General features: G+C 49.5%; 1 protein-coding gene across 1 annotated transcript; it reads left to right on the top strand.

Annotated features, from left to right (window-relative positions):
- On the top strand, positions 1–25,524 carry LOC122372657 (synaptic vesicular amine transporter-like). The gene is made up of 9 exons (XM_043350154.1): positions 1–183; positions 3,226–3,732; positions 4,673–4,756; positions 5,550–5,843; positions 6,063–6,274; positions 6,460–6,603; positions 7,917–8,103; positions 22,243–22,379; positions 24,728–25,524. Exons 1-9 carry the CDS (start codon positions 75–77, stop codon positions 24,833–24,835), a joined length of 1,782 nt encoding a protein of 593 aa, XP_043206089.1. The 5' UTR covers positions 1–74; the 3' UTR covers positions 24,836–25,524.

Here is a 25,524-nt window from a genome sequence, read left to right as displayed (position 1 = left end):
CAGAGCGGACGTCCCCAGTGAGGGACGGGTGTCAGGTCAGGTCAGGTCAGGTCGGTCCCACTCGGGACGGCGCTATGGTGGCGGAACAGTCGGATGAGGCCGAGGCCAGTCCGACGCGATCAGTGGTCACTTCGCTCGTGTACGTTTCGCTGCTGCTGGACAACGTCCTCTTATCGGCCGTCGGTGAGTCCAGTATACCAGCTCCTCTCGGCTCTGTGAGTCGAGTATACCCTCCTCTCGGCTCTGTGAGTCGAGTATACCGTCCTCTCAGCTGTTGGTGAGTCCAGTATACCCTCCTCTCGGCTGTTGGTGAGTCCAGTATACCGTCCTCTCGGCTGTTGGTGAGTCCAGTATACCGTCCTTTCGGCTCTGTGAGTCGAGTATACCGTCCTCTCGGCTGTTGGTGAGTCCAGTATAGCGTCCTCTCGGCTCTGTGAGTCGAGTATACCGTCCTCTCGGCTGTTGGTGAGTCCAGTAGGTATACCGTCCTCTCGGCTCTGTGAGTCGAGATAAACAGTCTGTTTTTCGGCTCGGTGAGTCGCGTATACCGTCCTATGGGCTTTGTTAGTATACTGTCCTCCTCTCTGCCGTCGATGAGTCGAGTATAACATCAATCTGACCACTTTGAGTTAACCCGCGCCCCGTAGGGCTATCGGCGGACCCTACCGCCCGTAGGGGAGGGGCCGTTTCGGCCCCCCCTAAGATTTCGGAAATTTACCGGCCGATTTTCAAAATTCAAACGGTATTCGATAGCCCCACCAGGGAACTACCTTGTGACCAAATTTCATTGACCTAGGTCAAACCGATGACGTCACAGGTCAGGTCAAAGGTCGGATTTTCACCGTTCACAGGCATTTCAAGAAATGTGTTGTGAAATCGAGTAAACTGGTAATTTATTGAAAACCATCGATGGTACATTGTTCGTCAAACACATACTTTGCTATCTGAGGTCACTGATACCAGGTCAGGTCACAGCGAGGTCAGGTCACCGGGGGTCACAATATGAAAGTGTCGTGTGATACATGTTTTATGGTCCATTTTACATGAAAAATGCGATTATGTGGGTTAGGCAGCCTTTGGGGCCAGCCTAGGTCACGTTTTGGTGAAGGTCAGGTCAAGGTCAGGTCAAATTAGGTCAAATTTCAAAGTTGATATTTTTGCATAAAATGTGTATCGATTCGATGCAGCTCGTCACGGAGAGTCTAATGGTGGTCTTTGTTTTGCTCTACGATGTCTAGAATTGCCAAAAATTGAGTTTGAAAATTTGACGTCATCATTTTTGAACAGTTTTTTTTTTCGCTATAACTTGGCCAAAAAACGAGGTATTGATCTGAAATTTGGTATGTGGATAGAAGACGGTAGGTACTATCACATATATTCCGGTTTTTTCGAAGCTCAAAAAACTTTTTGGATTTTTTGGCAAATATATCCAAAAAATGCTTTTTTGATTTTTGGGGGTCAAAACTCAAAAATTTCAAAAATCCGAGATCGAAGTTTTGTAGCCCTGTTAATTCTACACCTTTTATGTCTTGACCATTTTTCTGTATCTTCAAATCTGTAGGCCTGACAGGTCTTCTCGCGAAGGTCTTTTTTTCGGTCGAAAATGACAGAACATGACGTCATTCTGACGTCATTTGTGGCCAACCTATCATAGCCTCTGGAACAAATTTTGGTCACAATGTGTAAAATTGATGCCCGGAGGGGTCCTGAAAGTTTGGTGGCGATATCTCTAGCTGTTTAGGAGATATCGTCGGAAAAGGACAGGGAGGGGCCGTTTCGGCCCCCCGACAGGGAGGGCCCCCCCCCACAGCGAGGTCAGGTCACCGGGGGTCACAATATGAAAGTGTCGTGTGATACATGTTTTATGGTCCATATTGAGTCCTCTTTATAGTCGGTGAGATTACGACAATACCCATCTCGCATTATGTAGTTGTTGAAATGAGGATATTGCCTTCCTCTCAACTGTTGATATGAAGAGCTCGCGTCCTGCTGCAACCGCGTTGATAAGACGGGGGAAATCTAGCGTCCTCTCAGCGTCGTTGAGTCGAGAATAACACCCTCCTCACGACAGTCGGCCGCTCCAATAAAACGGCAGCCGCCTCGACCGTCTAAATGAGATCTCGTTGTGATTAGATTTCTGTCTCCCTAAGATCCTGCCCCCGTCGAGGAGCCAGGCGACTTAGTTCAAAATCTTCTTACGAGTGGGCTTACAGGACGTGATATATGTAGAGCTGCGTCAGCGCATCGCGGCAGACATTGAAATGAAATGGGTATTCAAATTTGTCTATCAATCGTGAAAGGAAACTGGAAAACTAGGCAACTCCATTTTGTTTTGTTTTGATTGATTTAGTGGTCTATAAGATAGTTGTCACATTTAAAAGGTAAAGTTCTTGAAATGACGAATGTCATTTGCAATATTCCGATAGCCAAAACAAATTAGCAGGTATTCGGCAAATGGGTCCTAAGCACTGGTGCAAGAACATACCAATAGTGCGTAAGGATTGCATGTTTAGCCCTACAACCGAAGTCGTATTGCTCTGTGAGTGCCTTCCACAGGGTATAGCGCCATCACTGAGAGAATATACCATTTCAGCACCGCATTTCGAGCCAGCAGTGGCACCACATTTGGACCACATGTCTCCAGATGCATCTGGGGCCATTTATTCTTCAAACACAACGTCATATCTAAAAGGATTTTGCAGCGCCGTTTGTCGCCAAGTGGCAATGTTGCAGCTATTTTTACGCCAGCTTGTATGAAGCCCTGGCAACTTTGTTTGCACGGTTAGTGCCGCCTTGGCCCAACTAGTGCCTATCTGGTAGAGAGAAGTTAAATAATTTGTATTTGGTTATTTGTAAAGAAATGTACCTACCTAAGTTATTCTGGAACGTAATTGTAAATATACCTAATGATAATTAGGTGCGCCAACAATCGCTGTTTGTTTGTTTGTTTTTCATTTCTGTTTTGTTTTACTTCGTGTATATGAAGCGTCTCTTTTTACATGAAAGTTTTTTCCCCTGCCCATTGCATCACTTTATCATGGTGCGAAGTTTTTGTTCCATTAACCATTCCCTCATCGTGTCATCCCGCATTTTCCTCGTGTTCCCGCTGTCCGTCCCTCACGTCCCCTCTATCCCTCTAACCGTGACCGCAGTCCCTCACTGTCTCTCACTGCATCCCCTTACGATGGTGCCCGCAATCCCTCACCTCTCCGACTGTACCCGCAGTGCCGATGATGCCGGCGTTCCTGTCGGAGCTGAGCGGCGCGCCTCCGAGCGTCGCCGACAGCGCCGACGCGGCGCACACGGCGCAGACGCTCCTCTTCACCCACCTCTTCAGCAACCTGTCCAGCAGCGGCGACGGGCGCACCATGCTGCGCAGCCGCACCTCCGTGCTGCCCGGCTACTTCCCGCCGGACCGGGACGCGCTCTCCGAGCCGAACGCCTCGGTAGCGACCGCGGCGCTCACCGTCCCGGCTCGTCCCCCGACCGCGCTCGCTGCCCCGGCCGGGCCGGACCCGGGGCTGCCGCCGGTCACCCCGACCGCTCCGGACGGGAACGGGGAGCTGGCCGGGGAGCTGGCGCGCCGGCAGGACGGCCGCATCGGCGTGCTGCTCTCCTCCAAGGCGTTCGTGCAGCTGCTGGCCAACGGCGTGGTGGGCGCCGCCGTGGCCCGGGTCGGCTTTCGTCTGCCGCTGGTGTTCGGAGTGGCCGTGCTGGCGCTCTCGGCCTTCTGTAAGTATCACCGACGCAGCGGGATGACGCAGCTATGCATTTGACGATTTCTTGTACAGTTTTTCGCTATACTTGATAAAATAAATTATAATTCGTAGAAAGACGCTAGGCAAAGCTTAATTATGTAGCTGGCAAGTTTAGCTAATTAATGTAAAGATATTTAACTCTTAGAGCTGTGACTCATATTTTATTTCCTATTTAGAAATGTCATAAGCGTTTTCCCTAAGGCCAGGGCATTTTCATTGTTCTCATAGCTACATTCCTCACCAGATATGAACAATAGTCAGCATAATCCAACAACAGATCGCTTCAACTGTTCCAAACAATGCCTGCCTTCGTCATATCAAAAGAATTTCAGCTGCTTTGTTTTGGTAAAAAGCGAAATATGTGAGCGACCGAAGGGCGAATAGCCTCAGCTTTGTTGGTAAGGGTTCTACGAGTGTTATGCCGCCCAGATGAATGAGAGTCATTTTACGCAGCTTTCCAGTCATCTGGGCCGCTGTGGAGCGGGGGATTAGTGCCGACGCACGCACCGGTCCCGGGCAGAAGACGGTGCGCAGGACGGCCGGCCGACCTTCAAAGGGCCGCCCGAATGCCTCTGAAATTCGCGGCGAGCTCTCTGACAGCCGTGACGAGCCAATCGATAACATTCGAAGGCGCGGCTGCTCCTGTGCTCCAAAAGCAGGACTGGCGGTCAAAGGGCTTCAAAGGCAGGCCAAACAAATAAATAAATCGTACTCACTTTTAGTAGATATGTGGGTATGTGCGAATAAGCTAAAGGTAGACTTTATAGCGCTATGCATGCTCATTAGTCATTGTTCATACTAATTAACACGTTACCACTGAACCTCCTTTGACCTTATCTTCAAGTAGGATATGCATTAGCTGCTGTGAAATGTGTATGAGGCATTTGGTCTACAGAGGCGTGTTCCGATTTCAGTGTTCGCCGTGGCCTCGGGCGTTTCGGCCCTGTTTCTGGCGCGCGCTATTCAGGGCGTGGGATCCTCCTGCATCGCCGTGTCAGGTCAGTGACTGACGATCAATGGCTGAGCTCCTGCTCATACATACAGCACTGCGGCCAGCGGCGGGACCGCTCGCCGGCACTAATTGCTGCTATTCCCGGACGGACAACAGCGAGGAATTGTAAACACGTAATAAGTATCGTGCTTTTTTTTTGCTTCTTTGGTGAGTAATGATGCACTGTTGATGAAACAATTACCAGAGCGGTCAATGTCAAATGGATAACGAAACGTAGGTAAAGCTTTTTCCGTCAGCCGGTGGGTCTTTGATTAAATATCACCGTAAAGGAATGCCAGTTACAATCCAATCAACGCGACGGTTTGGTAGAATGCATAAAGAAGGTGCCATGTAGGCGCCATGTCGCTCACCTATTAATTGAAAAAGGAGCATAAACGTAAAAACTTGTGCCTACAGACTATTCATGTTCTATATTCTCGATCCACGATCTGAGCGATCCTAAGCAATTACACAACTGGTTAAATTGATCTTTCGCTATTGATATCCAACTCAGAACTGTGCTGTACCAAAGTTCGCCATCACCAAAGCAGCCAATGCTCCCCAGAAAACCGATTTGTGTCATTCGTTTTGCAGTTGGCATTCGTTTCGGAACCAACTGTTCTTTACTGCGATATGTGTCATGGCTTCTTTGGAGGCACTGACAGCCGTGGTCGGGACCTCTGAGGGACACGACTACTGCTGGCTATAACTCGCGCCGCAAATGCTCCCGAAAACCAACGATCCATGCCTCTACACAAATATATCTCAGTGTTCCTGACATTGGACTCGAACTACCATAGCGCTCCACGACCGCCACTTTCAAATTGTCCCGAACGACTGGCCGACACAAATCAGAATGAGCGATCTGCCCTCCCCCCGGTCGCCGGCTCCCACCCCCACCCTGCCGATAGGCCTCTCGGCCGTGGCCGACCTGTACCCGAACGAGCGCGAGCGGTCGCGGGTGATGGGCCGCGTGCTGGGCGCCATGGCTGTCGGCGTGCTCATCGGCTACCCGTTCGGAGGGCTCAGCTACGACCTGATGGGCAAGGCGCCGCCCTTCTGGCTCCTGACGCTCGTACTCATCGGATTGCTAGGTGAGCCGTGTGGCTGTTGAATGGTGGAGAATTGCTGAGTTTGTGTTACCTGTTGTAGGATGCGAAACATGCACTATCTCTATTTTCCTCACAAGACATTTCTTGTCGAACGTTTCCGTGCCCCCTGTCTATTGCCAGTGTTGCAGTATCTTACAGTTCTGACACGTGTCTCAGGACAATACATACGGAACAGTATCTGAGACCGTGGCCCTTATCCAGTGATCCAGTACCGCCAGCTGCGCCCGCTGCCGGTCACCGAGCTGCCCGAGGAGGAGGAGGGCGAGCAGGAGGGCTCGTCGCCGGCCTGGTGGAGGCTGCTGCTGGACCGGCGCGTCTGCATCGTCACCGCCGCCGTGGGCATCTCCACCTCCGTGATGGCCATCCTGGAGCCCACGCTGCCGGCCTGGCTGATGCGCACCATACACCCGCAGGTGGGCAGAGGTAGCTCCTCGGCACCCCTTCCCTTCCAACCTGCACAGCGGCACACTCGGGGGTCGGTGAGGTTCAGACTCCGAACTTCAGTATCTTGTTTCCTCGTGGTCATAGACCAATCCTGGCCTTGCTCTCACCCAGCGTGGCGCCCTCACAATACCACTGTTGTTCTGACCGCCGGCAGAAGTGGCAGCTCGGCTCGGTGTTCATCCCCGACAGCCTGGGCTACCTGATCGGCACCCACGGCTTCGGCGTGATCGCGCTGCGCCTGGGCCGCTGGCGGACGGCCGCCGCCGCCATGATGACGGTCGGCACCGCCGCCATGCTGGTAAGACCAAGCGAAACTTGCGAGGCAAACGATGTTCATTGTTCATGTGTAACGGTGATAAGAGCGTGTAGAGGCGGCGAAAGGGAGGTTTGAACCGGTTTGGAGCTTGGACATCAGCGTGGTCTGAGGTCGTTGACATACGAGAATGATTCTGTGACTGTCATGCCGTCGAGGACGTGAGTAGTTAGGTAGCTATGTGTGGATTGCGATGAAATATTTCCTATAGGAGTCATAAATATTGTCTGGGTGGTGGCAGAGTGTCTCCAGATAATAGCAGCCGGTTTAGGTGATAACCAAGTTCTAATGGCAGACATGCATCTCCGGCTACAAGCCAGAACTCAGGTGACCTAAAAGTAAGATAATGCACGTGGCCTGTAGTAGGTAAAATGTGCACAAGCATCTTCTTTTAGAGCCTATTGCGATGTACATTGTGCATGCGCATGTGAGATAAACTGGTTCTCTGGCTCAGCTGGGTCAAGGCTGCATAGTGTAGCGTAAATTTACTCTTAAATATTTTCAGTTTGCGAGGCCCGTCTCTCGCATACGATTGTCCTTTTTTGTCCGTCGGAACATGATGGTGCGGCGTCACAAACAGGCCGGCGACACACCGAATCGGTCTCGTCACATTTCACCGACAAACGTCACCGGGGGTAGTCGAATCGTGACGTCCCGTCAGCCGACTCGTGACCGCCTGTCAGCGAGATGCGAGTGGAAAACGATGTACCACCTGTGAGAAGTCGTGAGCGGGGTGTGCGGAGGGAGCCGGCGCAGCTCGACGGCTGCAGCTGCTGATTCAGCGGCGCCGGCGGATAAGCGCCGATTTGCCTGTATCAGCGCTGCATGTCCGTTTAGGAACATTTTGTGTCACGTTTTGGCTCAGAGGAATTGAAAGGACAAAGGTATCGACCGTCAATCGTCATCATCAAGTCGTATTCGAGTGCGCTTTGCAATGCGCTTGTTTACCCATGAGTAATTTAGGCTGTTATTCTAAAAATAGATAACAGAATGACTTGAAGCAAATTGGCTTGCTTTTTGGATAATGAAATCTTGACTTCTGAGGCAAAGCCCATCGTAAATCTTTATTGAGGTATGTTTGTGTACGTAAGTTATCGAGAGTAACCGCACAAAGCTAGCGTTTGATCTACCGTAACGGCTAACTCTTTGTAAAGGAGCATTTATTGGGGACAGAAAAGGCTCTTGAGGCAGGATCACAAACAGGGATGGTTCACCAGGCGACTTTGTGTTTCTGTTCTTCCAACACATGCCAAACAAGTGACGACTCGGTATCGAACCGACGTCCTTGTCGGCCGCAGCTGCCGCAGTCGACCCGGATGGTGCACCTGATCCTGCCGCACTTCTGCATCGGGCTCGGCATCGGCATCGTGGACGCGTCTCTGATGCCGCTGCTGGCGCGGCTGGTGGAGCGGCACGGCCTGCTGGACGGCTACGGCGCCGTCTACGCCCTCTCCCAGACGGCCGTCTGCCTCGCCTACTCCGTGGGTACGTGTATGATCTGACTTCGCCTACTCCGTGGGTAAGTCTGTCCTACACGGCCGGCCGCCTCGCCCACTCCGTGTGTAAGTGTACATATATCTGCAGGCCGTCTGCCTCACCAACTCCATGGATAGGTCTGCCCAGACAGCCGTCTTCCTCGCCCACTCCGTGGGTAGCAGTCAGCACGCATCCGTGTAAGGCATGCTGACTGCTATAGCTGACCTGACCTGACCGTTCTCCACGCACCCCAGTGTTGACGGTCCGTCTGGAGTCCGACCCGTTCCTGAGGTGCCGCTGTCGGGACCCAGTCGGGTCTCAGAGGTCCGCGATATTGCCCCGGCTCGGCAGGACGTGCTGTGGCGGTGTCCTGCTGACCTTTGCAGTCCGGAATGGAATTGCAAACTGAGCATGATGGCCGTCATACCGTGGGGCGCCAGATCAACGACGGGTGACAATTTCGACTGGGTGGTGCGTGACTTTATTGCATTATTTGGAGTTATTGGTTCCAATGGATCCCAACTCCTAGTCCCAGCTCCTAATGAGTTTCGACTGCTTCCAATCGTCTCCACAGCTCACACTTTTGTGAAATTTCAACAAAAGATCCCTGCAGTGTAATTGATTCGTGTTAATTATCGAAACTATATGTGCCCTCTGGTGAAATCAAAATGTTTTTAACACGCGCAATGGAACGGGGGCGAATTTCGCCCACCCCTCCTGTTTTTCGCCAATAACTCAAGCCGCAAACATGACATTGATGTGAAATTTTGGCTACCGGTCCATAATTGAATTGTGGGTCGTATCGTGTAAGAAATAAAAAAATCGGGTCGCAACTTTTCTAGAAAAGCGGTGAAAAGTCAACGCGGCAGCCGGCGCCGGCCGTTTCGCTCCGCCTGAATTGTAGACTGTGCCGGGGCGGGATGGTTCCGTCTTTACATCGCGCCCCTTACCGCTGATTATATTCGATTCGCGTCAATTTTTTTTAGAAGACTAAGAAATGTACATACAATCTTATGGTCAAAGAATTTTTGAAATCGGCCAGTAAGCATTTGAATTATGAGCGTGCGAACACAAAATTGTGATTGCCGCGTTTTCCGCTTCGGCCGATCCCCCCTCATCCGTTGACATCTTACTCTTAGCAGGCTTCTAGCTGTCATGTTTATTGTTAGATTAACTAGAAATTCACCATTCATATTAGGAAATGTATTTTCTTTCGTAGAGTGAAAGAAAAAGGAAAATCGGCCGATAACTTTTTGAGTTATCGGCGTGTAAACGCAAACAAGTCGCTCATACGGCAGATTTGACCTCATTTGACCTTGAAGATATTGACCATAGGTCAATATGACCTAGGGTCATGAAATTCACACACAACAGAGCTCCCCAGGGCCACAACCTACCCTCCAAATTTCGTCTTTTTAGCTTCCACTTTGGGTTAAGTTTGGTTAGACTAGGTTAGGTTAAGTTAGGTTGGGGGCGACATTAACTCCCCCACCCCTTCCACTGGGCATAGTACTCGCAACCCTTCCACTGTGCGTGCCGGCACTACGAGTACAGAGGGCGGCACTACCATTTTTAAGGGCGGCATCACGAATTCCGAGGGAGGCACTACTACTTCAAAGGGCGGCAATGTGATTGTCAAGGGCGGTACTTCGTCTTACGGGGGCGGCACTCCGACTTCAGGGAGAGAAGTAACATACTCTGAGGGTTTAATATCAATTCAGAGAGTTGTTACCAGAGATTATTATGAAATGAACTTTGCTCGTTTCCGTAAAATGCACTCGAACGCCTATGGAAAAAAGCCGCCCTCCGCCGCCTTCGGCGGCGGAGGGCGGCATTTTTTCGATAGGCTAGGGGCATCGGCCCCCAGCGGCCCCCCTGGATCCGCGCCTGACAGGGGCGGATCCAAGGGGGGGGGGTCACATGGGTCATGGCCCCCCCCTTGAGGCCCGGGGGCCCAAAGACCCGCCAGGGGCACCACCGGCCTATCAGGGGTATCACAGTCCTGACAGGGGCACCACAGGACCGCCAGGGGCACCACAGGCCTAGCAGGGACACCACGGGCCTGGTGCCCCTGGGCCCTGACAGGACTGTAACGCCCCTGACAAGCCTGAAGTGTCCCCGGCAGGCACGTGGTGCCCCTGACAGGCCTGAGGCGCCCCTGCAAGGCCGGTGGTGCCCCTGGCAGGCCTGTGGTGTCCATGGCAGGCCTGTGGTGCCCTTGCTAGGCCTCTGGTACCCCTGACAGGCTTGTAATGCCCCTGGAAGGACTGTGGTGCCCCTGGGCCCTGACAAGCCTGAGGTGCCCCTGACAGGCCAGTGGTGCCCTTGCTAGGCCTGTGGTGCCCCTGGCAGGCCTCTGGTGCCCCTGACAGGCTTGCGGTGCCCTTGGAAGGACTGTGGTGTCCCTGGGCCCTGACAAGCCTGAGGTGCCCCTGACAGGCCCGTGGTGCCCTTGTTAGGCCTGTGGTGCCCCTGACAGGCCTCTGGTGCCCTTGCTAGGCCGCTGGTGCCCCTGGCAGGCCTCTGGTGCCCTTGCTAGGCCGCTGGTACCCCTGCGCCCGGAGAGGACTGTTGCCCCTGAAAAGTCTGAAGTGCCCCTCGGCAGGCCCGTGGTGCCCCTGACAGGCCCAAGGTGCCCCTGCGAGGCCGGTGGTGCCCCTGGCAGACCTCTGGTGCCCCTGGCAGGTCTGTGGTGCCCCTGGCAGGTCTGTGGCGCCCCTGGCAGACCTGTGTTGACTGGTGCCCCTGCTAGGTCGCTTGTGCCCCTCACAGACCTGTGGTGCCCCTGGGCCCTGACAAGCCTGAGATGCCTGGCTGTGACAGGCTCGTGGTGCCCCTGATAGACCAGTGGTGCCCTTGCTAGGCCTGTAGTGCCCCTAGCAGGCCTCTGGTGCCCCTGCTACCCCTGCGTCCGGAGAGGACTATGGTGCCCCTGAAAAGCCTGAAGTGCCTCTCGACAGGCCCGTGGTGCCCCTGGGCCCTGACAGGCCCAAGTTACCCCTGCGAGGTCGGTGGTGCTCCTGGCAGGCCTCTGGTGCCTCTGGCAGGTCTGTGGTGCCCCTGGCAGGCCTGTGTTGACTGGTGCCCCTGCTAGGCCGCTGGTGCCCCTCACAGGCCTGCGGTGCCCCTGGAAGGACTGTGGTGCCCCTGCCCCTAGGGGTGCTCATGGGCCCAACAGGCCCGTTGTGCCCCTGACAGGCCTGTCGTGTATACTTGCTAGACCTGTGGTGCCCCTGCTTCCTGGCAGGCCTGTGGTGCCCCTGGCGGGCCTGTGGCGCCCCTACAAGGCCGTAGGTGCCCCTGGCAGGTTTGTGGTGTCCCTGGAAGGACTTTGGTGCCCCTGACAAGCCTGAAGTGTCGAGGACAGACGCTTTAGACGCCAGGGTCAAGTTCGTCGGACTGACAACGATTTGCTTACCTGATAACGTTCCTGGTAAGTACTCACTACTCAGCGTCCACAACATATATACACATAGCACATTCATATATACTTGCTTACAATTGGTAAATGTGGTTGTGGCTAAGAGTTAAGATACTGACTAGAAATAAAAGATAAAAAAGAAAAAAAAACTGAACATGGGGGCACCACCAAAATGAAGTGGACGAAATCCGTTGAGTTTTTAATTTTGGGTATAGGTAGGGGCACCACTTCGATTCATGACCCTCCCCTTGGAGTTTTCCTGGATCCGCCCCTGAGTGCCGCCCTCTGAAGTCAAAGTGCCGCCCTCTTGACCGCCCTCTGAAGTCATAGTGCCGCCCTCTGAGGTCATAGTGCCGCCCTCTGAGGTCATAGTGCCGCCCTTCGCAGTCTTCTTGAAGCTCCCTGAAGTCATAGCGCCGCCCTCTGAAGTCATAGCTTGCATTTTGAAGTAGTATTGCCGCTCTCTAAAGTAGTGTCACTCTCTGAGGTGGTAGTAGGTATCCCTCTGAATTCCTAAAGCCGCCCTCTGAAGTCATAGTGCCGCCCTTCGCAGTCATAGTGAAGCTCATGGAAGTCACAGCGCCGCCTTCTGGAGTTTTATATCATCATATCATCTCTTTGCTGCCCTCTAAAGACACAGCAGGGCCTCGGCTAACATGTTAATGGAAGGGGAGGTGGCAAATGCCCCCGCAGTGGTGGCCGGTAAGTGGTAACCTGCTTTACCCAAGCCCAGGTGCGGTTCTTAGCCAGCTTTGCCAATTTTTCCCCTCTTATCCAGGCGCATAGCTCGTGAACTATAAGTGTTGCAGCGTCACGGAAGAGTGCTTTTGATGGATCCTTGGAAGCTCCCGCTGAGTTGTCCTTAGATTCGAGCTTACTTTCAACAATTTGGCCCACAGAGAGCAAAAACCGCCAAAATAGACGGATCTCGCAGAAGCATTTGATCCAGGGATGCGGAGCCGTGGAAATTTCAGACGGCTCCGGCTCCGGCTCCGGAGAAAAAATCGGCTCCGGCTCCGAGTAAAATGGTCCGGCTCCGGCTCCAGTACTCAGTACATCCTCTATAAAATTAAATACGGGTGGAAGCAAAAAGACGAAGGGATTGGTTCACGTTGCTTCTGTATTTGCATAACAAGGCTATTATGAATAGGGTAGCCTGGGGCAAGACGCCCCAGATAATTTATTTTGCTACATAACTTTTGTCCCACATGACCTGGAAGGCTAAATTTGTGCTCAATGCGTTCTTGGGACATTTTACTTTAACCCGCGCCCTGGTGGGGGGGGGCTATTTTTTGCCCCCCCTCCAGACTTTTCGATGTATCTCCAGAACCGCTACGCCGATCGTCACCAAACTTTCAGTACCCTCCCGGACATCAATTTTACACATTGTGACCAAAAATTTTTCCAAAGGCTATGATAGGTTGGCCGGAAATGACGTCAGAGTGACGTCATGTTCTGCCGTTTTCGATCGAAAAAAGGGTTTCGCGTGAAGAGCTGTCAGGCCTATAACTTTGCAAATACAGAAAAACGATTAGGACATAAAAGCTGTAGAATTGACAGGGCTACAAAACTGCTATCTCGGATTTTTGAAATTTTTGGATTTTGACCCCCAAAAATGAAAAATAGATTTTTTTTATTATAATAGCCGAAAAATCCTAAAAGTTTTTTGAATTTCGAAAAAAACGGAATATATGTGATAGTTTCTACCGCCTTCTATCTACATACCAAATTTGAGATCCATACCTCTTTTTTTGGCCAAGTTATAGCGAAAAAACTGTTCAAAATTGATGACGTCAAATTTTCAAACTCAATTTTTAGCAACTCTAGACCTCGTAGCGCAAAACAAAGACCACCATTAGACTCCCCGTGACGAGCTGCATCGAATCAATACCCATTTTATGCAAAAATATCAACTTTGAAATTTGACCTTTTTTGTCCTGACCTTGACCTGACCTCAACCAGAAAGTGACATAAGCCGTACCTGATAGTCTTATAACCAACACCATTGAGTTGGAAATGAAAAATTGGCCATAAAACATGTATCACACAACCTTAGTAAAGTTGGGTTCATGTGAACTGACCTGTGACCCTTGGTGACCTGACCTGTGACCTGACCTGGTAATGTCAGTGACCTCTTATAGCAACATATGTACTAGGCAACTGACGCCCTATCGCTGATTCTCGACAAAATGCGTTTTCTTCGGTGTTATAGCGCATTCCCTAGATGACCCGTGAACGGTGAAACATTTCATCTTTGACCTGACCTGTGACGTCATCGGTGACCCCGAGGTCAATGAAATTTGGTTTTCCGCGACAAATTTGACAGGCCTTTCGAACGCCGTTTGAATTTTGCGGATCCGTCCAGTAGTTTCGGAGATACGAGGGGGGGGGGGCAAAAAATAGCCCCCCCCCCACCGGGTCGCGTTATAAACAGACCCCACCAGGGCGCGGGTTAAATTCCACCCCTCAAATTATTTCACCTATGATCGGACTCCCAGCTAGGAAGCGATTTGTGAAGCAACTGCAAATGGGGCATTTTGCCCCAGCCCCAGGGCAAAACGCCCCACGGCCTGGGGTAAGAAGCCCCATACTCTAGATTAAAGATTAAACATGGTAGTTGGCTAAATCTTATATGAGAGGTCCGTTAGACCTCTGGAGGCACGGCACTGAAGTTAGCACATTCCATCCTGTCAGGTGTTCAGCTATGACACTATTGTATGAGCAGGTTTTTCACCTGCCTCAAAGGACCAAATAATAAATTATTGCAATGCAAATGTTTACAGAATACTTCCTTTGCCATCCAGTTGCTGAGAAAAATACACATAAAGGCATAGAAACTTACTGTTCGCCAGCTACCGAACATTAGAAAGTGGGTAGCCCGAATAACACATGGGGTAAAACGCCCCATGGGGCTTTTTGCCCCGCGACCTACTGGGGCGTTTTACCCCATCACGTAGTTCGGTCAGAGAACAACGCTTTGCACTCCAGCAAGACATAATTTAACACGAACCAACCCGGCATGATAAGCGTTAGACAATAGTTGTTCAAAATACATAAAAGTCGTTAACCTGATATGGACCATAAAAGAACGCCATGATGCATAATCTGACAACAAAACATAAAAATCACTCAAAAAAAACATTTTTGGCTATATCTCCCGAAAGAGTCAACACAATTTCTTCCCAGTCTGCTCATATAATGATCATATAGTGCACGTTTTATAGAAGAGAGGATGTTTCCCCAGAACTCTGCCAGTTCCGAGAAACATCGGTGAGGCGTTTTACCTCGGCGGGGCGACTTGCCCCGGTCTACCCTACCACATGTTCTACTGCCTTGTACTGTCAAACCGAGCAAGGTCAATAATTTGTTTTTCCTCTTCAAAAAAAGGAGCCGGAGTCGCCGCCTTTTTTTGACGGCTCCGGCTCCGGCTCCGGCTCCGGCTCCGGCCTATATTGTTTCACGGCTCCGGCTCCGGGCAAAATATGCCGGCTCCGGCGGCTCCGGCTTCAGCTTCGGCTCCGGCTCCGCACCCCTGATTTGTTCCGTTTTTTTTTATGCATACCTACCTACTTAACCCGCGACCTGGTGGGGGGGGGGCTATTTTTTGCCCCCCTCCAGACTTTTCGATATATCTCCAGAACTGCAGCGCCGATCGTCACCAAACTTTCAGTACCCTCCCGGACATCAATTTTACACATTGTGACCAAAAATTTTCCAAAGGCTAAGATAGGTTGGCCGGAAATGACGTCAGAGTGACGTCATGTTCTGCCGTTTTCGACCCAAAAAAGGGTTTTGCGGGAAGAGCTGTCAGGCCTATAGCTTTGCAAATACAGAAAAATGTTAAAGACATAAAAGCTGTAGAATCGACAGGGCTACAAAACCACTATCTCGGATTTTGAAATTTTTGGATTTTGACCCCCAAAAATAAAAAAAAATATTTTTTTGATATAATACTCGAAAAATCCAAAACGTTTTTTGAATTTCGCAAAAACCGGAATACATGTGATAGTCCTTACCGCCTTCCATCCACGTACCAAATTTGAGATTAATACCTCTTTTTTTGGCGAAGTTATAGCGAAAAAACTGTTCAAAATTGATGACTTCAAATTTTCAAACTCAATTTTTAGCAATTCTCGACCCCGTAGCGCCAAACAAAGACCACCATTAGACTCCCCGTGACGAGATGCATCGAATCAACACCCATTTTATGCAAAACTATCAACTTTAAAATTTGACCTTTTTTGGCCTGACCTTGACCTGACCTTGACCTGAACTTCACCAGAAAGTGACCTAAGCCGTACCTGATAGTCTTATAACCAACACCATTGAGTTGGAAATGAAAAAATGGCCATAAAACATGCATCACACAACCTTAGTAGGTAAAGTTGGGCTCATGTGACCTGACCTGTGACCCTTAGTGACCTGACCTGTGACCTGACCTGGTATTGTCAGTGACCTCTAATAGCAACATATCTACTAGGCAACTGACGCCCTATCGCTGATTCTCGACAAAATGCGTTTTCCTCGGTGTTATAGCGCATTCCCGAGAAGACCCGTGAACGGTGAAACATTGCATCTTTGACCTGACCTGTGACGTCATTGGTGACCCCGAGGTCAATGAAATTTGGTTTCCTTCGACAAATGTGACAGGCCTTTCGAACACCGTTTGAATTTTGCGGATCCGTCCAGTAGTTTCGGAGATACGAGGGGGGGGGGCAAAAAATAGCCCCCCCCCCCCACCACCACCACCAGGTCGCGTTATAAACAGACCCCACCAGGGTGCGGGTTAATCCACGTATGGTAGGCACAGTTTTTACCGCCACTGTGTCTCTCTTATCGAGAGGCGTTAAATTATCTATAGTTTGACCTAAATTCAGTTGCATGCTCTAACCGAAAAAGATCATGCTGTACATACACTGATCTGTGTTGTTGAGCTGAAGGTGACTTTGGTGTATTATTAAGTAAGATTGTCAAATCTTCTGGTGACTTTGGTGACCTTTCTGGTGACCTTTACACTCACTACAGGCTCCTACACAGACCGGTAGGGGCCATGCTGGTCACTGAGAGGTCACACTGGTCATAAATCGGTCTCTAAGAGCTCCATGTCGTCGACCTCAGAGGACCCCACACAGGCTTCGGAGGCTCCAATCGGCCCCCGTAGATCCTATCTCCGGTCTTAGATCCTTGTGGGCTCAAAATGGTCCCCGAGAGCCCCACGTCAGCCTCAAAGAGCCGATGTCGATCTCCTAGGGCCTTGCGCTGGTTGAGGGCTGATACCCTAAGCTTGAGGAGGGCCCAACTCGGGTTATGAGTTCCTCTGATCTAGTCTCTCATGGCTCCATGTCGCCCTTCGGGGTCTTAATCCGACCTCTAGGCCCAATCATGCAGAAGCGCTGAATTCTGGCTGTGCTGTCGAGGCCCTCGATGTGGCCTCTGACGGCCCAGCGCCAGTCTCCCAGCGCCAGTCTATGAAAGACGTTGAGGATCCAGCACTGGTGCTGGCTTCTGAGGATCCAGCACCAGTCTCAGTTTTCAGAAGACAGAGGTCCCCACGCTGGCCTCAGAGTGCCCAACGCTTGCCACAGAGGGCCCTACGGCCTACACCGACCAAAGAGGGCCCCAGGCCCACACTGGCCTAAGAAGGTCCAAATTGTCCTCACAGGGCCCTATATAGCCTCAGAAGGATTTACGCCGTTGGTCTTAGTAGGCCTGCGTGCTGGCTTTTTAACGCCACACGCCACCCACGCTTGGCCTTTTAGGGTCCCCAAAGCGGCTTCTGAGTGTCCCATGCTAGCCCCCGAGGGCTCGTCCTGGGCCTTCGAGGGCTCTACGCTGGCCTCTAAGCCCCTCGGTAGAAGAAGGTAGGTATACTTATGTTTGGGCGAATTTGGTATTTCCTTGCCTGTGCATGTTACATGCGGTATATACGGTGTATGTATGCTAATGGTGTCATTCTGAAGTCTGGTTTGCCCCCCTAGTCAAAATTCCTTAGCCAAGGCCCTGAGACACAGTGCCACCCTCTGAAATGTACGTAGCTCCCTCTGAAGGCGTAGCGACGTCCCTGAAGGCAGATTATCCCCTTTCCGAGGGAGAGGGGTTTCCACCCCTTACGTTTTTTTTTTTCGCGACTGCTCCGGAGCCGTTTTCGATAGAGAACTGAAACTTGGCCTACCTGAGCCTCCATCCAAACCAGACCTTATGACACCTGATTCATTTTCAGGTTAGTTAAGTAAGGTCACTGACCAATGTATAAACCTCTAACGGTTATAAGTAAGCCTCTGCACGGTAAAAAAAACCTCTAACGGTTATAAGTAAGCCTCTGCACGGTCAAAAAAAAAACGTCGCAACTTCGCAACGCCGCCAACGCCAGGCAAATTATCTGAGGATGATGACACTTTCGGAAAGTAGCAAGGTCCCGGGTACTCATACTTTGTATATCTGGGATTTTTCGTGCAATTCATCTTGGGTCACGTCAGTCACGTGACCTCCCCCATTATAGGCCTTTGGGGCAATACTGAACTTGCTCTTTTTGCAATATGTAGGCATGCTAGAATCCGCCCGAAGACACAAAGAAACGTGTTTTCATACGCTCTTCAAATAATTCCGTGCCTTAATTTGGCATTTTAATTTTTATCACGTCATAGAGGACGTCACAGGACGCCAAGTTTGGGTCATAATCGTTTTTCGTTAATAAATTTTCGACCAAATTGAGTTAGAGTCGGGAAAGGCACCATTGTGATTGAAATGAGTCTCCAAATCGGCTGATATGCAACTTGACCTACTTAGTCCGAACCGTGTCCTGAGGGGGCTTGACCTGACGACCTTTGGGTCAATCTTGATTGTGATCTTTTCCGAACAAAAAGTATCTACACTATTCGGCGCTGCTTGAGAGGAATACGATTATATCTAAATTTTTGCTCCGTGTCCAATTTTTGCGAAGTTATTTGCCTAAAACCAAACCCCACTTTAAGGTAATTGACCTGACCTCAGAGGTGACCAGTTGACCTGAGACCTTAACCCGCGCCCCACTGGGGTCTGCGTATAACACGCCCTACTGGGGGGGGGGGGGCTATTCATAGCCCCCCCTCCTAACTCCGAAACTACTGGGCCGATCGTCAAAATTCAAACGGTGTCTGATAGCCCCGGAAAAACTGTCGAGCGAAACCTAATTTCATTGACCTCGAGGTCACCGATGACGTCACAGGTCAGGTCAAATTAAAAATTATTAGCATTTTGGCTTGCTCACGTTTTGGGCTCTGGCCGCCGTCTTGCAAGTCAGATCAGGATCATTTTTGGTTCACACACTCGTGAACAGATGCTCTAGATACCCTGAGGTTACCAAACTTGTACTTTGATTTTCAGGTCAAGGTCAGGTCATCACAGGTCACGAAAATATTAGATCATGCGTCGGTCACGTGACACATGTTTTATGGTCCAATTAGGCCAAAGATTTCGAATTTGATGTCGTCTGTGTCATTCGAGGTCATTTTGAGTCGAATTTAGCTTAGGTCAGGTCACTTTCAGGTCAAAAAAGGTCAAATTTTGAAGTTCAAAATTTTCAACAAAAAAGGTGTCTATTGGATGCAGTTTGAGCTCAGGAACACGATGGTGCTATTTATATTGGCGTACGATGTCAAATACGTGCTGAAAAATTGATTTGAAAAATTAGTAATTGTGAATTTTTTTGCAATAATGCGTATAACTTGGCCATTTTTGAAGATATTTAGCTAAAACTTGCTAGAGTTAGTTATAATAACGCGTTCTATCACATATATTCCGGTTTTTTTTCGAAAAGTCAAAAACTTTTTGAAAAAATGTAAAAATGTAAATTTTGAATTTTATTATATAAAATTTTCAAAATTTTCAAAATTTCGAAAATCCGAGATAGCAGTTTGATAGCGCAGTCTATTCTGAGTCCTCTCATGCAAAGAAATTGGATCTAGCTTAAAAACTGAGCCCTTGGGAGCGATTGCCGTGGTTCAATGTTTTGCGTCGAAATCGGCCGAACATGACGTCACTCTGACGTCATTTCCGGCCGACCTATGGTAGCTACGAAGTTCAAATTTTGACACAAGGTGTCAAATTGATTCAGCCGAAGGTACTGAAAGTTTGGCGTCGATACGTCAAGCGGTTTGGAAGTTATTGCAGAAAAACGGGAGGGGGGGGGCTATAAATAGCCCCCCCCCCCAGTGGGGCGCGGGTTAACTTTGAATACTAATCGCTGCGTCTCGTGATGGCCGTCAAGGTCGTTTTTTCCGCTGGACTGGAACAGACCCTATGAATGCCGCCCCCAGTAGGTGGAAAATGTGCCGCCCCTGTGCTTGACTGCCCCCACCCTATCGAAATCCTAGATCCGCCCCTGGTGCGTGTTAAACCCAATTAAATGACTTGTATAATGTATATTATGTAAGAGTTATCCCAAGTTTGAGCTCATTTCCTATTTCAGCTTATTGTTTCCCTAATTGGCTCAGTTCGCTGCGCTCTGGAGTGTGATCGTTCTCCCTCACATTCATTGAGCAGGTTGTTTGGTCAGACGCTGAATAACTTCTAGTTAGTTTTAATGTGCTCGTAAGGCAAACAGGAAATGATAAGTTCTGTAGGTTATATGAATGAATTGCTGCGGAACTGATTAGTGAAGCTCTTGAAACTAGTGGCAACAGCAGTCTTCAGTGCCCAATATCCCGCACGCAATGTTCTGCCAGCCTGTAGATCTGCAAATCCACTCCTATGACGGTACCGTGCTGTAGGGGAAGCGGGGGTAGCACCGCCATGTGGGAAACACCGCCATCCTCTCTATCGGCAAAACTCTGAATTGTAAATGTAAACACCCGCCATTTCGGTGTCCAAACGGAAACGGGACGCCGCGTGAGGTAGGTTTCGCTAAGATTTAGGGGAGAGTGGGGCAATGGCGACACCATAAGCATTTTGCTCAATAGCTTAGCTATTTGAAGCTATTTTATGGTGATTTTGACTGTGGTTATAGCCAAAGGAATAGGCTTTCAGATAGCACCCAGTTTTAGTATCTCAGATCACTGATGACAGATTCAGAGCCTACGCGAAAATGTGGTGAAAAATGGAGGTGCAAAAAAGCGAGGGGTAATGCCGGCCACTAAGTGCAATAGCACAAAAGTCGAAATATCGTCACTGGTATTCATCCTTAAACCGTTCTTTCGATGGAAATTTAAGTGAGAATTAAGAAACGACAACTGTATTCAGCAGTTAACAGTACACTGCACTGCAACACAACACTGCACTCGCTGCAACACAACAGCGCGGCGCCAACAGAGCAGCAAACTAACACAACCGTAAACACAGCAAGCAAACTAACACAGCCGTAAACACAGCAACCCGAAACGTTGAGCTTTAACGACAGAAGTCGCAAACAAAACCGCGTGGAGTCATTCCGGACACGTGTCCGGTATTACCCCGAGGTCAGCTTTATTTTAAGAAAGCAGGCAGCAGTCAAAGGCATTGCGCCGCAAACGCCTCACATCCAGCAGTCGCCTAAGAAAGGCTTAATTGAAGGTCATTGCAAAGCAGCACTTCTGAAAATGCGTTAACACATTTCACAGTCAGCAAATAGATGCAACAGAAATTAAAAATCAGATACGAAAAACACATTTAACGCTATAAAAATGAAAATAATGGAGCTATCGTAACAAACTTGCACCACGTGCTAGAATGGCGCTCAACTGAAATGTAAACAACATCAGCTGATTAGTGATGGACAAAGTACTCACTAGAGATGGGTGGCCGGCATTACCCACCGTCCGCCATTGCCCCACTCTCCCCTATTTGATTTTGAGATCGCAATTGCCCATTTTGTGAATTTCAAACCATCGTTGTAATCATTTGGCATGTTTTAGCAGCAAGTAAGTGGTCATTTCAAGTCAAAATGCCTTGATTTTTACGTTAAATTTGAGGGCATGAAGTGCTCTTCGTTGAGAAAGGAATTACAGAAGAATCGCGTCCCGGCTTGTTTTCCCGTCGGGGCGTTGTCGGTCCATGACTGTGTGTGGGGTAACACCGCCATGCTCGGCGGTGCTACCCCAAGGGGTGGCAAAATGGATAAAGCCGCAATGATGATTCACTCAGCTCGGAGAAGAGCTTTAGTTAGGCCGCAAACGTCGTCTGTTTTTTAACCTCACGTTTGACTTCACTGGATGTTTCGAAATAAACGTGAATTTGTCATGCTTTGTATGCATATTGTCCGCAACAAACAGTCTGATCTGTGACAAACTAACAACCAACTCTTGTGTGTCTTATATGAGTTTGAGTTACTATTTCAGACAGCAGTAACGCTTCCAAGGGTGGCTGTCACCGTAAGGCCGATCTGTGGATAACATCGCCATCAGTGGCGGTGCCACCCGCACATTTTTTGGAGGACGGAAAATGCAGGACTTGTTTTCAATGTCTGTAAAGTAGCGAAATTTTATAATGGAGCGCTGGAAACTATGCCAACATGTAGGAAAACATTCCTACTTTCACATGAATGCAAAAGAGCTTCGTTTTTATTACGCATATCAGCTCGGTGAGCAGAAATGCTTAAGGTGTCGGTGCTCCCCCCGCTTCCCCTACAGAAGCTAACAGTGTCGTACTCCTTGACACTATCGTGACCCCGCCGTGACCCCTTGGTGACCCCGCCGTGATCAGTTGTGACCCCGCCTTGACCTCACCACGACCTCTGCACGGTGATCTCACTGTGACCCGGCTGTGACCGCTGTCAGGTCCGTTTGTCGGCGGCTACCTGGCCAGCAGCGTCGGGTTCGGCTGGCTGCTGGCGATCCTGGGCCTGCTGAACCTGCTGTTCACACCGTGGCTGGTGCTGCTGCGCGAGCTGCCGGCGCCGCTCCACTCTGACCAGGTGACCGTCCACCAGCGGCCCGGCGGTCGGGACATTTACCCCCCCCCCCCTTCGGAGTCTCTCGGACGACGAAGATTCTACGTCGTCCGAGAGACTCTGAATGCGCGGTTAGCTTTTACATCCGCTGCGTCATTTATTTCAACTAGGATGCAACTTTCATGGACAAAGAAGCTAATTACTACGTTGTGATGCGTACTTCCCCACCAATGTACTCGCATCTTGCTGAGGAATTGCTCGTAGAAGCAAGTGCGCGTTTCCATAGATACCTGTACTGCTTATGAAGTTGAATTACTTCCGGAGTGTGTCGTGTTACGATGCTGAGGTGATGGCGTTACGAAGTGTTTGTGACGTCACTGTAGGTCAAAGTTAAGTGGCTGGTGCTGTTGGAATAATTAATGTGACGGGGCATGCTGCGCAAAACACGAAAAAGCAGCGTTACGCTAATTAGGTGAAACATGTAGCTGCTGCTCAAATGAGGTAAATTTAGTCCCTCACATAGGACGGCGACATCACAGGCCGGAAACACGGTTCGCTGTTATTTAATTATGCCCCTGATGTCAACCCAGGTCAGCGTGGCTGTCTAAAGATAAGACTTTCGTGTCCTTGATTATCGAGAGACGATCGAGCCGAAAAAAGAGGAGAAGTGTAGGTGGTCTAAGAGTCAGTTCACTCAAACGTAGGCTCTATACCTTACTAGCAGCACGCTACGTTCAAAACACAAATATTTTTTTTTAAAGTATGGAAGCACCGGTCCGAATACCAAAGAGAACACAGAAAAGTTTACATCATGATATTGTTTTAGTCAACGCAAAACCCAAATGCCATGTCAGTACCTCCAGTAAAAAACGAAGTTTGTCCTTAAAAAAACGCAATAAATGCTACCACATTTCACCCAGTGGCTGTAGATACCTACAATAAGCAGCTTACATCCATGATCGATTAATTCGTGCCGGGACATTTGCTACAAACCCGCCTGTTCTGTTCGACATGCAGTGATGATTGATGGAGCACAGATGAGTTTTTCAGTAGCTGCTTTGACGAACGATCGCTAGAGAATGTATGAAGTTGAATATGAAATCAAACATCTAATCAAGATCCAATAGTGGCCACCTCATCGCTCATGCAAACCCGAATCACGCCCTAATCGAGCCATTGAAAGTCAATTTAACAGGACGGCTGATGAGCGATTCATGTGCTTTTTGCGGCGGGATGAGCAGCAAAATGGTATGCCAGCTTATTAGTAAGAAATATGCGTGCTTATGTTATTTCATCAGATAAATGCGCTCAGCAAATGAAGAGTGGATCATTTTTGAGCATCGGGATAACTCATTTCTTTTTTTATTATCTGACCCTTTATCATAAGACGATTGTTATAGATATATTATAGGACATATACAGAGTAACTTTTATTGCTTCATTTTTTTTTCTGGTACTTATTGTATTCTACGGTCGAATAATTTAACTCAGACTGCTTCAATCGAATCGCTTATTAGTAAATACGATTTCTTGCATCGTAACAACCGTCTTTTTCTATACGCTTTTTCGGCATTCTCGCTCGGCGATAGCTCAGCGCGTCTTGCTGATTGAGAGGCGCGTGACCACCGAATGCCGCAGTGGTGTAGGATGCTCGCAGTCATCATCTGTCGTAGCCAGTCGTGCTGTACTGCATCAAAGCCCAAACGATGAATTCCTATCAGCCTAAAGTAATCGTTCATCCACTTTTGCGGGCATATCTGTAGTTTGTGATGCCAGCATCCTGACAGTTATAAATACGAGTATGCACTTTGCATGCATATCTTTGATCACATTGCGTACTGTCACGCTTGTTCTACCCTGCGCCACCCTCGCTAGAGCGGCTGGCTCCTCTATGATATACGAGGTACCTACCACTCAAACCTCAAATATTCCCAAACAGGAACCTGTCAAAATGACAAGTCACTCAACCACAGTGTGTTCGGTGTTCCGCTTTGTTTCTCACAAAGTGTATGAAGACGTAGATGGTTCAGCCAACTCTATACTGGTCCGACTATATTCCGTCCGCCAGGCGCCAGCACCCACTAGGTATTCAAGCAGTACTTACAACACACACACAGCGGCCCGCCCCAGTACAGGTCGTGTGGCTGGAACACACCGAGACGACCTCTCTGATGTTACCGTGTGACTAGAACACAACAGACGACCCCTCTGACTGGAACACACCGAGACGACCTCTCTGATGTTACCGTGTGACTAGAACACAACAGACGACCCCTCTGACTGGGACACACCTGAGACGACTCTCGGATGTGAGTGTGACTAGAACACATCCAGCCGATCTCTCTGACGTGACCGTGTGACCGCCTTCACAGGAGCGGGACTGTGCGACTCGACCACTCACCGGCCGGGGGAGACGCGCACCGCACATCGCTGACCTGGACGGACTCAGCTTCAGCTACACGCAGATGTCGGAGGGTTGAACTTCAGCTTCAGCTACACTCAGATGTCGGAGGGATTGCTACACCCAGATGTCAAAGAGATGAGGCAGCAACGCTACATCCGAATTTCAGAGGGATAAGCGCTGGTTACAACTATGTACATCAGATCTCAGAGGGGTGAGAGACAGCACCGGGGCTAGTTTACCTATGTCGATCAAGTGATTCAAACGAAGGCTTCTCAGTCAAGGAAGTATATCAAAGATTCAAGTCAATAGCAGAAAGAAGAAAATATGAAACGAGAGCATATATGTGCACTGTGCAGTCCCTAATTGTTATTTGTTATACCTACCAAATCGCATGTGAGCATCGGAGCGGGTCGAACAGTGACCAAACTCCGATGCAGGACCCATGTGCGAGTAGGTGTTGTGTGTTTTTGTGCTTGGTTGCTGAAGTGTGTTTCATAATGAAACTCCTTTTGGAATCTTTATCTATATCAGCGCCTAGCAGTGCGTAAAAATGGGCGGGTGCTATTTAGCCATGGGTGTGTGGAATGGATGTATTGTTCTTGAAGTGACGATTTTTCGACTTCGGTTATGCTTATGTTGAATGATGAAAGAAAGCGCGGTTTTAAGGCTCATGATTATATATATAAATGCAATGAAAACCCTAAGCCTCATGCTAATAATTGTATTGAAAATAGGGCCAAGAAAATGAGACAACTGTTTCGTGCA

The sequence above is a fragment of the Amphibalanus amphitrite genome, unplaced genomic scaffold (assembly GCF_019059575.1).
Source record: "Amphibalanus amphitrite isolate SeventyFive unplaced genomic scaffold, NRLGWU_Aamphi_draft 001382F_arrow, whole genome shotgun sequence".
NCBI classification, from domain to species: Eukaryota; Metazoa; Arthropoda; class Thecostraca; order Balanomorpha; family Balanidae; genus Amphibalanus; species Amphibalanus amphitrite.
Note: the sequence above shows the minus strand (reverse complement) of the source record. Positions and strands in the feature narration are given on the sequence as shown.